Below are 13,704 nucleotides of genomic sequence, written 5' to 3' on the forward strand. Positions count from 1 at the left end.
TTGCTAGACAAGCTATGGCAAAGAGCCATCTAGACAGAGATTCAGATGATGTTAACATCTTACAGCTAGGGAAAAGAGGCATAAATGGAAAGCAGGAGATCTCAGGCTGTCTGTGCACAAAACAAACTTGCCAGATACAGAGATTGCTCATATTGTACGCATGAATCGTTTCACGCACACAGATGCAGAAAGGCTACCTCTACCCTCTGATACGGCAGTCCCACCCATGCTTCCCACGTGTTACGTTCTGTGGCAGTCTGGGTTGCTAACTGATCCAAATGCTCTGAACGATGTACTTCTTGATCATCTTGGAACCTGCATGAACAGAGCCTATGGCACTTCCAGCTTCCCATGGGCTGGTTGCAGCATCTCTTCTCCAGCAAGATAAATACCGGTACTCTCTAAATACTCTCAGGGGCAATCACTGGAACAACTGAATAGTTTGACATTAAAGCAGCGTTTGGGAGCAATTTGGTGATTACATCTGCTGAGGCTACCAATGACTCACTTCAGGGGGTTAGTAATACAACTTGGGAAGATAAATTCATCACTGTATGCTTAATAAAATCCTCCACATAACAGCATCCACTGGCAACTCTATGTGGCCCACACATCGGGCCAACAGGGTAGAGATATTCCCATATGTACTGGCATAAGCATCAATATGTTGTGGTGGATACAAGGTTGGCATCGGTTGTGCATGTGCAACAGACTTAGCTGTGCTAGCACGAATTTCTGATTGGTAGCAGGATGATGGGAAACTACAGCTTCATACCAGTGGGGCTGTGCATCAGCAAACAAAGAAAATCAATGTTTTATATATCTGACAAAGACAAATTTTACAGTGGGGGTTGCTTGCACCTTCAATTTTGTAATTTATCACTTTAATAGAAAGCAGATTCTTCTGCCACTAAGCTGAGGTACAGAATGGAGTTCTGAAAAGGGTTTCAAATTGCTCTCGTTTTCCTGGAGGCAGCAGACAGCTTAGGCTTTTCATCTGAATAATGTGAAGAGTCTGATGTTAAGCAGATGCGTGTCACAGAATGACAATTAATAGGGACCTGGTGACTGAGAGAGATGTCTTTCTTAGATATTTCACCCATGCCAGAGAATGGTCATTTCCCAATTAGTTTACATTAAAACAACCATTTGACTGATTGCACAGCCTCCTTACATGAGAACATTGCATAATAATCCTAAAAAGGGCAAGGTGAAAATGCTCTGCCTGGTACCCCACTGCATGGAAGCCCTAATCCCCAAATACGGACACCAATCAGGGCCGATCAGAGACCGAGCTTTCACAGCTGAGGTGGGGAAATGCACAGTATGGACCAAGCACTTGTGATATACAGAAGCCTCAACTGCAGCCCTCACCCTGCCCATGGCGGGATGGTTACAACTAGGTGATCCTTGAGGTCCCTTCCAACCCAGGCCTTTCTGTGACTCCATACTAAGCTCGTGCTCTTGTTAGAGTAGGGCTTCACAGGAGTTGAGTTTGGCTGTAGAGGTCAGCAACTGATGACCTTGGGAACAGCCTGGTCTTTGTGCTATTCTAGGTCTTTAGTAAGCACATCACCGCTTTTTGAACTGCAGCCTTTCCAGATGATGGGTTTAAACAATATTATGAGCTTACAAGCACAGGAATGTGAACATATACCCTGTGTTTGCAGCTGATATTGGCCTGTAGGGACACAAAGCCTTAACAAGTTTCTATTGTTCCAGTTTACATCATTCCTGAAAAGCCAGGCTTGGGTCATGAGGCAGACAGGTACTAAAACATATGTTGTAGGAGACACTGGGACTGTACCTAGTCAAGAGAAAGAAATGGATGTGAACTGACCTAACATGGATATGAAGCCGACATCTGACAGAAACCTTTTCTCTGTTGGATGCACAAAGGTTGACTAATAGTAATATAACACTACGTAAGCATTTAAGCTCTTTCTGCATGTAAGCATGTAAATTCTGTTTGTTTTACAGCTATGGACTGCGCCACTGCTGTGCACACAGGCAGGACAGTAGCCTAGCAGGGAATGAATACTTTCAGGACCTACCAACATGATCCAGTGCCTGTAAATTGCATTTTATCTCCAATTCCATTAAGCCCCTTTATTATTTGATCAGAATCCACCAATATTCCACAAGTAGCTCTGGAGATAAGTGATTGTGTGCTAGTGCAAAATTCACACCCAAATACAGTAGGTGCCCCATCAACATTCTTCACCAACACCCTTCCCTCCTCCCTCAAAAGAGAGGTTTGTATGTCTGTACCACGTCCAGCATTTTCTTTGTATGGCATGCTTTTGAAAACAAAGAGCAAGCAGCAGGTAATATTCTCCTCCTGTATATTATCTGTACACAGAAAGAAGGAATGGTTTTGCTTTCAGGTAATTATTGCCTGGAAAACAAAACAAAAACCCACACTGGAATCAATAACCCTGTCAAATCCAGTTTATTTATAGAAGGTTTCAGTCTTTTACACAGAAACTGCCGTTTTCAATGAGTCTCTCTTTAAAGAACTGTATTTCATTGTTATAACTGCAGGTTTAGGCACTGCAGCAAACTGAACATCAATGAACAGAAGCAATGCTGCAGACACCAGTTATTAATAGTATTGCACAGAAAAAGGAATGCAGTCCTTTTTACTTCTTCCCACTACACCACAAGCAAAGGCTTAACACCTCCATCACTCTTGGATGAAATCACTCAGACACACAAGATGTGCAGCTGAGCTCCCTGGCACTGACCCTGGATGTTCCTCTTCCTGCACAGGATCCTCCAGGCCAACCTTGTCCTTCCCAAAGCACCTCTGCACAGTCCTTCTGGAGCAGGGTCTGATCCTAATGTTACTCTTGCTCATAAAGCTGTATATCATTTTACTGGGAAACTTAATATGGGAAAAGCTTTGGCTGAGGTGGGCCTTCTGAAAAACCAAGAAGTGCTGATCCCCGAGTTGTGGATCTAGACCAGGTTTCCACATCTTTTCTTGTACCATAATCAGGGTACAGGCCACAGTAGAATACTAGGTTTTGCAGATACTGTGAGAAGTAATTAAAAACAGAAGGCTGCATTTCTTTCAGCTAAAATCCATGTAGTGTGAAGGTCAAGTAGGGACATTTAAAGGAGATCCTCAGGAAGTATTACATTTCCCTTTTGAGTCACAAGTCCAGACAAAACAAAGCATGTGGCTGGCTTTCAGTGCACTCCCAAATTTCCTCCTCTGTTCAGATTTCCTTTCATTCTGCTTTCACATGCAGCCTCACATTTGAACTGGACAAATCTGTATTGAATACAGTCAAGCTGACCTCTAAAGAGCTGCTAAAAACAGAGAGAAAGGCAACAAATTTATGCTTTCTTATACAAATCCAGCTATTTAATGGTCAAGTATTATGGTGCTCACATCACTGATCTCACCCTCTCACCTAGGCAGGTTTTTCAGTCTAAGATTTGATGCAACACTAGTGCCCTGGAAGACCCAGAATCTTCTGATGAACTCATACAGAAAGCATTTTCCCAACAGCTGGTACTCAAGTCTTCTTTGTTGCAGCAAAGAATCTGTTTCTGATATGGAGTGAGAAAGCTTTCCCCCAGGAAAGCAAGCTTTCCCCCAAGGTATGCAAGAATTCACCCCAGATTCCTAATCTGCAAGACTACCAGCTGCAACAAGAGGCTGAAATCAATGAGGCAAAGGCAAGCACTGCATTTTTAAATGAGGGTTTCAAGTCTGGAACTTATACGTACATCACGGGTCACATTTTGAGTCCCAGTGGTTAATCAGATGCCTCTCAAGGACCGGCTGTTTGAAGTGGAAGCATATATGGGAACTATATGGACTGGTAAGAGTACACCTGTAATTTTGTAAGCTCAACAACAGAGCCAAACATGTGGGCCAGGCAAAGACTGGCAAAAACAACTCTGTTGTTTTTAAGTCCTGTGTAAAACGTCATGGGATTTTGAAAGTTGTTTCTCACAGAGGTTGAGCCAAAGAACAGCTTGTTTCAATTTCTTGAAAGCACCTTCAGGACTCAAAAGGTCCTTTAAAAGACCCCAGAGAAAGATGGAAGGCATAGCGGAGAAAAGAGTGAAGAGGTAATCCCATGCACTAAAAATGTTTATGGATGTAGATGTACCACCTCTTCTTGCCACTTGGCCTTTATGATAAGAAACTTTTTTTCTTTTTTTTTTTTTTAACATAAAAATAGGAGGACACTCCTGCAAAGTTACCATCTCTGCAATACATATATATAGTGCTTATGCAGTGGGATGTGGTCTCTTGATGTTTCTGGGATATCAGTAACAGAGATGCTAATTTCTTGACAAAAGGATCTCTTATGGAGTTTCCAAACTCCTCCTCTGAAAAAAAGCTTAAGAAGCTAACTGCTGCCTAATACAGTAGCAGCAGTCACACCCTAAAGTCGTCATTCTTACACTTCTACTAGCAGTGCCTGCTTTAACCGTTAATATAAATCATCAATTAGCAAAGCCCTTCTCAGTCTGTTCCTTACTTCTGGAACTCCAGTCAGATGTGATGAAGCTGTAAGGAACAGCATATATTCTCCTCCTAGCCTTTCCTGAACACATGCACCCTTAGCAGCCATGGATGTTTTCTGGGGCCTGGCACATACCATGACGCCAGCTGCGCCTGCCCTGTAGGGAAAAGACAGACCCCTGGATGCTCCAAAAATGCAATGCATGACGTCTTCTTCCTCAGAGGCCAAGCAGCTGCAACGGGACCTCAAGGACATTGTTGGAAAAGCAATTCTGTGAAGTGACTCAGCATGCTTGAGGTAGACCTGTGGTGACAGACTTGGGTAACAACAGAGCATCTTACTGACCCCACAGGGATGGGGCACTGACTCCACATGCTGGCTGCTCACAGCCCTGCTGGAGACGTAAGGCGGTGGCACTATGGTGAGGAAAAGCTGTGCTCACTATTGGGCACGAGCTCTGCTCCAGCTTCACCTCAGTGCTAGGCTGCAACAGTACAAACCTGGTGATGTCTATACCTGTAGAAGGACTCCAGACTCCTGACAAGGTAACCAGGAGGAGAACCTGGCCCCACAACTAACCAGCTGCACATGTTCCAATGAGCTCACTCCACACTGACAAGCCCTATGATGGCTCCTCCAGAGAAGAATGGTTGCACAGACCCACGCTTCCAGCCAAATCTACAGCACAACTGCAAGCACAGGGACCCTTGCAACCAAAGCAGAAACAGTTGTAATTTTATCTCTGCCGGCTGCCATCTCTGTGGCTGCCAGCACAATCCAAACACAGAAAACTTCCTGGGCCAGGAAAGGGTGCAGACAGTCTGCCAGGGAGACATCCCCTATTTCAGGCAAGCTCTCACACCATTCAGTCAGAGGGAAGTTCAGCTGGGGCAGATGCACCTGCTCACACATGGGGCAGAGCCCATACACCCTGACATGTCTGCTTGGAACTGTTCAGCTCACAGCAGCAAAGGTGATTGATTTATGGCACAAGCAGAATCCCAGCCTTTGCATGACAATCTCAGAGCACTCAAGGCAAGGACGAAGACAGTCTCTCCTAAGGACAGCTGTGCCACTTCTAACTCAGATTGTACTCTTACCTAACTCAGCAAAATAAGTATTTCTAAAATGATGGGCAAAGAAAGTGAAAAAAATATTCTTTTATCCTGTACCATAATACACACACACATACCGGTTCTTCAAACAGAAGATTAAATACAGCTTTGCTATTTAGTAAAGGTGTGGCTTCTTTAGACAAAGCACAACAGGAAAGACACCTGGAAAACATTTTGCTCTCTTCAGGAAGAGACACAAAAGCCTGGCTTTATAGACTTTATAGATTTCAGTAGAAAGAAGTGATCTATCTTTCCTACTCCATCTCCAATAAGAAAGTGAAATTTGATCTTTGACTTGCACAGTCTGACAGTAAGTAGCTGTAGTTTACAAAATGTAGGAAGCTTTATGCTGAGTTACACTGCTGGCTCAGACATGCTTTAAAGAGGACTGGAAAAAGCTACTAGAATTTCAAACCTAAATAACCACCAGCAGCTGAGCTGCACACAAAGGATGTTCAGACAGTTGCAAAATCTGCAAATTCCCAACCGAATACAGACACAGATTATGTCTGTAACAGCCATCATATTTCACTAACACTCCTCCCCCAGAGGCTTAACACATCCCTGTCACACACAGCAGCCTGTTATTCCTGACAGCCTTGCATCATAACAATCCTCTGATGCCAGGAAAGGCCTCTAGTCACAATAAGATCCATGGCAATGCTCTCACTGCAGTATAAAGTGTAGCACCTAACTACTGGCTTCTTGAGTCTCCTGAGCTTTTTAAATCTCCTTCAAGCAGCTGGCTATGCCGTGCTTAATACACCCCAAATGCAGTTTGCCCTCTTAGATGCCAGGGCACACTGTAGCTCATGTTGAGCCTGCTCTTAACCAGCCCCCCCCAGATCCCTCCTTGCAGAGCTGCTCTCCAGCCACTCGTCTCCCAGCCTGTGCCTGTGTCCAGCTGTGTTCCCCCCAGCTGTAGCACCCAGCATTTACCTTTGTTGAATTTCATGCCATTGCTGATTGTCCAATGCTCCAACAGAGCAGAACGCATCTGAATTTCCACAGCAGTTCCCTGGGAAGTCTTCTTAAAAATCTTATATGGATTTTAAGTCAGTGTAACTTGCAAATCAAAGGAGGCAGCTTCGGCTCCTAGCACAGCGCCTCCTTCTCCTCTGCACAGCAATAGTTCAAAAAATATGGCTTGTGACAGTAAAAGCTACTCATTGAGTCTGGTTCTGAGCATACACACCTGCTGCAGATGATTGTCAGAGCCACATGTTAATGAATATAGCAAGTGCAGCAGCCAGCAGCCATAGAAACAAATGGCCTCCAAAAAGGAGGACACTGAACCCCAGCCAGTTCCACACCTACTCCTTCCAGAAATAGCGGCTTCTAGAGGGGAAGTGGGGGGAACCCTTCAAAACCTGGCCAAGAATGAGAACTGCATGCTGTTGGGCATCCTGATGCCGTGCAGGGACAAGCTGGCACAGCCAGAGTCCATACATCTGTCCTCTGCTTTCCCTCTGGGCTCCCTGCCCTTCCTGCAGCCGTGCTCACTGAGAAAAGGGGCTTGAGTCATCCAACTTCAGGATCACGAACAGTCCTTTTCCTAACCCAGCTCCTTCCTTCACCCACACCTAGTGAAGAGGGATGTTGTATCTTTAATGAAAGGCCCTGCTCAATGCTGAACACGCCGGCCAGCACACGCACAGAAGCTGCCAGCACCCAGTGGCTTGCTGGCAACATCGTCCTTCCCAAAAGCTCAGCATTGGCAATGCACTTTCACACAGGCACTAATTTTATTATGGTTGCTTTATGATTTTGCCTCACTGCCCTGCTATTTTTAAATGCAGGGCTGTAATAGAAGGCGTCTGACTGCCCGAGAGAGGGGAGCTATTACGCTGTGGATTCTCTGTGGTGTCGGCAGCCTTTGTAAGGCACAACTGGTGAGCCTGAGAAGGGGCTCCACCACTCAGTAACAGGCACCTTGCTCCACAGCTTTCCTTTCCCTTTCAATGTCTGCTTATCAGTCCTCACAGCTTCAAAACACTCCCTCAAGTAGTTGTTTTCCAAATTAAATGATTTTAAATGAACACAGGTGAAAAACAGTTATTAGTAAGAGCCACTCCATCCCATCCTGAGATAGCCCACAGTTAGCTCCAACTCAGCTGCACAGAAGCAAGGAATGGCCTTACTGAATTTTGTAGTGCAAGACAAGCCTGCATACCTGAGAAGTAGCTAGAGATGAATAGAAACAGGGACAAGGAACAGTAGCTGTCACAGGCATCAAAAGCTGTCACATTCACTTTTTCATTCCAATCTTTCCTCTAACCCTGGCATAGCTCATCAGTTGCACTACCATTGTTCAAATCACAGCTCATGGTGTGGCATCAACACAATTATATGGGTTACACAAGATCAGGTTGCCCAGTTTTTAAAACAAAGTATTTACTTCAAAAATATAGTACAGGCATAACAATCTATACCTCTGTTATTAAAAATGACTAGATTAGTACCACAAGATAACTTACATGTATTGACTACCTTATAAACCTCAACAGAGGTAAGATACCACAAACTGCTTTTACTGTGATGTAGCAAAGTCAACTCCTGCCTTCTTATTGCTACTGCAGTGAAGCAAACATACCTGCACAAGCCTAAATATTGCATAAAAGCCAACAGCTGCATGGTCAGACCAAGTATTTAGTCATCATACCTCGAAGCCTACCATTAAGGAAACAGGCCACTGAATCTGAAAGAGGATGTTGTATTCTGCTATTTACGATCTGAAGGGCATCACTTCTCTCGCATCTTTAGGTTCTTAAAGTAAGAAGAACTTGTAGCATTACTGCTGATATGTAATAATGTTTTGCATTGATCAGGTAGCAGGCAGTCTAAGAGATTAAATTCACCACCTATTTTTCCTGGGAGGTGATCATAGGAAATGCATTTTAAGTTCAGTGTCAAGTTGAACTCTGACTAAATACTAATTTATTTCTTTTAGTGAAACCTTGCTTTGTAACCATTCTCCATCTTACCTGTACGTAAAAAACATTTTATATGAAGACACAGGAATTTATTACCATTTATCTACTGTTTTTTAAATAATTACTGCATCTGATCTTCTCCCCCACAAAGCATCAGTTTGAAATACTGGTCACTTTGGGTGGAGATACCTTCACTTATTAGTACTTAGCCATGTTGTCACAGGTGAACCCTGTCCTGTATATTTAACCTCGAATGATTTTTGTCTTGGTATCTACCAGGCAGAGGTGACCTCCCTGCAACTTCCAGGTTGCTCAGACTACAACATTTTATGGTGATGCTCTATCAAGTCGACAGCTTTGTTTTGTGCAAGTATACCCTAACAGAAACTAGTTCTAACATCTTCAAGTAGTAGTATGGTCAAACTTCATGCCTTTTACCTAGGGACTGTAAAGGAACAGTCTGGCGATACCCATGCTGCTAAGTGGCATGGCTGAAGCATGGATAGATCCATGCACAGCAGCTTTACTTCAGCTGCTACAGGAGACACCACGGTAAGAGCAGCAGCACAGACCTCATTGGGATTCTCAACTTGAGTACAATCCCAGAGACTGTAGCAGGCCAAGACAGCCCGCGCTGAAATCTGTTCTGCTTCATCTTCACAGACAAATGTCAGACTACCAAGCTGTGCTACAATTTCCTCTTTAACTGCACTTAAATAATTTCAGGAGTTCAACTCCTGCACTCAACTCCATTAGAGAGATGTCCTTCTACATGGTGCTGCTTACCTTTCTTTCCTTTTCTTGCACCTCCTGCTGTCATCCCTTTTAGAATGGTATCCCACTTACTACAATAATCATCTGCAAAGCTCCACAGTAACCCAAAGAACATATGGAAAGGTCCCTTACGAGTTCTAGCTTCCTGAATCAACGAATCAACTACACTCTTATGTCTGCTATTCTCTCTCTCTCAAAAAAATAATTAAAAAAAAAAGAATCTTGCAGAATTGGCTTATCTGAGTTTCTTGACCTGCCACTGCAGCTGGTCAAAAATCCATGACTTAATTGCAATGGAAAGCACTGAAATGACACTCTGAAGATGATTACTTCACAATGCCCATTACAGTATCTTATTAAGAACTAGTCTTGCCCATCTGCATAGAAGAAAAACTCATGTATGTTCAATACCTCAAGGTCTCTCAAAGATTCTAGAGGTATGCCAAGTCCCAGCTATTTTTGCTCCGTTCTTTCTATGTGCATAAGTATCAGAAACCAGACTGAACTTTTCCTCCACACAGTGACTCAAGAGAGGACGACCTATCTGCACATATGGATTTTGAATGATATGAAATGGTGCTTGTTAAAGGAGCTGCACATACTCCCTGTGCCAGGTAGAAAAAAAATAAAATTCTGGAGCACCTGAACAGCTTGGATGATTTCCCACCCAGCTGACAAAGTTGCTCTTCTAAAGGTTTGTGTGGAGGAGGAGACACCTGAATATTACAGCCAGACCCTCTGCAAATTATTCCTGAGTTCATGGGCTACTCGATCCAGAAAAAGTCCTGGGTATGAGTATTTGCTTTGGCAGGCTCAGAACACAATGCTCCCTCTGAGGACTGCAGCCTCACATACAAAGGAGCACTTATTTATTATTATTATTTATTTATTTATTTATTAACCTTTTAAGCCAATCCTCTGGATAGCTGGAGGTAAAACAATTACCTCATTACAGTCGCACACCAAATTCCCTTCTGGTGGGATTCACATCAGCACTACTGCAACTTTATAATATTTGCATTATAAAAATGCCTGCAAAGGAGGCCAAGAAAAACAGCTTTTTGTTCAGAGGAAGCTCTGTGGTCAAGATGATGTCATAAGAAAGCGCCAAATTAATTTCCTGTGGTTACATCCTACAGGAAATCCAAGAAGCTCAGCTTTCTTTCTAAACTAAGCAGTCATTTGTTGTCAATAACTGTTAATTATGTGCCCAGATGTGTCATAAACTAAGAACTATCACTATTAGACTTCATTCTCTGGGTTCTTTCCAGATCGACCATTGGGATCTGTTTAGATCAGCAGCCTGAAGTCAGTGGAATAGATCAGCACTTGCTTCCTTGGGCCAGTTCAGGGGCTCTGGTAAACGCAGACTGCTGTGTTCTTGCCAAGAGCCGGCACAGCGAGCTTCCTGTTATTTCCTTCTGCAGCGCCTTCCACACAACTGGGAGAGGGCATTTGCTGCTTAGAGAAACACCACAGAGTAGGAACAGCTATGCAGATTAGACTCTTAGCAAGAGGAGTTAGACTCTTAGCAAGAACAGGGACTCCCAATCAAGAAAACTATAAAAAACAATGGTAACAGCTTCTCTGCTTTGCATGAACAGAAACAGGGATATCAGGAGTAATTCATAAGGTTTTCCAGCTGGTAAAATAATCAAGAAAATGTTGAGCAGATTCCTCCTATCGCAGTCCTTCCACAACCTACCAAAGGATGTATCACATCAAGGCTTACTTGATATTTAAATCATAAAAAAACACTTCAGCAAAGCACTTAAATATTTTAAGTTGCTCTTTTCAACAGTCACCAGTGGGAAAACGGTTCCCCCAGTTTTTGTATCTCCCCCAAACTGCTCACATTTACATTCACACCTGTCCCGCTGCCCCTAGCCAACACCTTCATCTGCCCTACAGTTCACTAGTCCTCTACTTTCCTATTCACAGTACAGAGGAATAGACTGGAGGAGGAAAATAATCCTTTTGTTTCTGTAATCTGCACTGAAGTTATGACTCTGTCCTCACAGTGAACTTTCAGTGAAAATCTCTTGAGACAAACTCTTCAGCCCACGAATCATGCTTCCCTGGACTGGCAGGGCGCCCGGCACAACACTTGGAGAACTGAAGGGTATATAGTTAAGACAAATCAGATCCAGTCCAAACAACCCCTACCTTTTACACAACACTGTGTTTTAAGGCTTGCATGGATTATTTTTTCAGTACTTTTTAAACAAAGTATATTTCACGGAGACTGTGAGTGTTTGGGGCAGAGACCTAGCTCATTATTTGTCTGGAAAATGCACAACACGGGATGCACCCTTGTGGAGTTCAGAATGATAGCACACATACCAGGGAAAACGAGAGCTGGTGATAGCCAGGACTCAACCGCAGAGATGTTGTATCAATGCCTAACTCTGCAACAGCCTCTACCTGGAGCTTACGCACAGAGAACAAAAGAGACAGGCAGCTAGACAGAGGCAGAATGACTTGCTCAAAGTCATGTGGAGAATAGAGACAGAGGCATTCAAAAGTACAAAACAAGCATCCTGTCACCCGTGCGTACATACTGTATCTACTGGAACATAAAATTTCCATTAAAAATGCAAATGTAAGGCTGGAAAGACAAATTACAGAGCTTCCGAGTTCTCAGAATAACACATCAGACAAATTAGGCTTCTTGACGTGATTGTGTCCCTTTAGAAAACCATGCATGATTCCTAGTTCAGTCCATTTAATAAGCTTCCTACCTCTCTGTCCTTGAGTTTCATGGCAAGCACCAGCTGATGTCTGTGGTTAGTAAGGGCCTCCCGGTAATTTCCTTTGGAGAAGAATGCAGAGCCCAGATTTCCATGAGCTCGGCATTCTCCCGTCTGGTCACCTGAGACACATGCAAACAAAAAAAAAAAGATTAGATAACGAAAGGGTGGCTGGAAACATCCAGCAGAAAGACTAAAACACTGTACAAGTGATGTTCCAGTGTAAGAACCAAGATCAGAACAAATTCATCCTTATATTTAATACACAGCCTAATCTCCCTGGCTTTCAGAAACTTATAGAATATTCCTCAACCTATTTTTAGAATTGTGTTAGTTTCTTCTTTGGCCTGACACCTGCCAACCTCCCATTCTTCCATGTTTATTCTTTGTTTGACATTAGCAATTTCTTTGTGAAAACAACTAAATGGTCCAGGGCTTAACACAAGAGCATGACAGCTTTCACCAGAAAGCAATTCTGCAGCCCAGGTCAGACATGAAGTACATCTACTACCGTCTTCTTTTCTTGTTCCCTAGCAACTGTCTCAAAAGCTCAGACTGACTACCTTTTTCTAAGCAATTATTGAAAAAAAAAAAAAAAATCCCACATACAAACATACTGCTTCATTTAACACACATTTAACATTTTGAGCACAGCAAGTAAGACTAGTCCCCAAATACAAGACACCTGAGAACTAGAGGATCCTGTAAAACCTTAGCATACTTATTGATTGCTTGTCCCTTCACACATATAGGTAAACAGGGCTGCACAAGCCCATAGTTCACACATTCAAGGAAGTTTACGTTTGATTTGGTAGCTTGTAAAATACCACACAAATCTGAGCATCATAGAGAGATGCTGACCATTAGCACAACTATTAATTTGTTCCATTTACACCAAACTAGCACTCAAACGAGTGAAATGAGAACTCTACCTAAAGTCTTGGCTACATCCAAGTCCTGCTGCATGTATCCGGTGCTTTTCTCTGTATTCCCTAGGGACCAGTAAGCACTGCTCAGTGCAGAGAACACTGATCCCCGCAGCTTTAGGCTGCAAGTGCCAATCTTCAGGGCAGCTTCTAGGACAACCACAGAGGCCCCGTGATGGCCTGCTGTAAGAAGTTCCTGGCCAATCACAGACACCACAACAAAGGGGCTCTTGTCCAGCTTCATCTTCTGCAACTGTTGATAGGTTGGCTCCAGAGACTCTAAAATACATAAAGGAAAGCAGTTACTCAACAAATGAAGTTATTTTCATCTATAAACCAACCTAACACCTCATCTCCATTTTTGGTAACCAAACGACACATGAGTTAAGGGCCAGTCTACCCAAATCAAACCAAGATTTATTACAGGAATTCAGGGCTCAAACACATAGTTTAATGTTTAGTACAAGCATATTGAGACAAGTCAGGTCAACAAGCAAGTTGGTGCTTCCATTGCAGAAAGCACTTCTGGAAGACAGTACAAGAATGCAGAGCAGTCTTATACTGAGATCTTAAGACTGGTTTAATGGCAGGCAAAATACAGAAAACACCTGTAGAGTTTCATAGGAGATTGGAAACGGGCCACCAGCAATGTATTTGAGCACTGTAGGTTTTGCTCTTTTAGCACAAACTTCAGCTGAATGTTTGAAAAATCTGTG

The 13,704-nt window shown here is 43.2% G+C and overlaps 1 protein-coding gene across 2 annotated transcripts in view; it reads right to left on the bottom strand.

Annotated features, from left to right (window-relative positions):
* TTC28 (tetratricopeptide repeat domain 28) overlaps positions 1–13,704 on the bottom strand; it is a gene marked incomplete at its 5' end in the record, with an annotated part of 153,820 nt that overhangs the window by 52,595 nt on the left and 87,521 nt on the right. For both annotated transcript variants that reach the window (XR_014618912.1, XM_084297011.1), the window contains 2 exons: positions 12,054–12,184; positions 12,995–13,267. Coding sequence is in view for 1 of the 2 variants with exons in the window: in XM_084297011.1 (XP_084153137.1) it covers positions 12,054–12,184; positions 12,995–13,267 (404 nt within the window). The remainder of the gene's footprint in view (positions 1–12,053; positions 12,185–12,994; positions 13,268–13,704) is intronic.

The sequence above is a fragment of the Netta rufina genome, assembly GCF_964035555.1.
Source record: "Netta rufina genome assembly, chromosome: 17".
In the NCBI taxonomy this organism is placed as follows: Eukaryota; Metazoa; Chordata; class Aves; order Anseriformes; family Anatidae; genus Netta; species Netta rufina.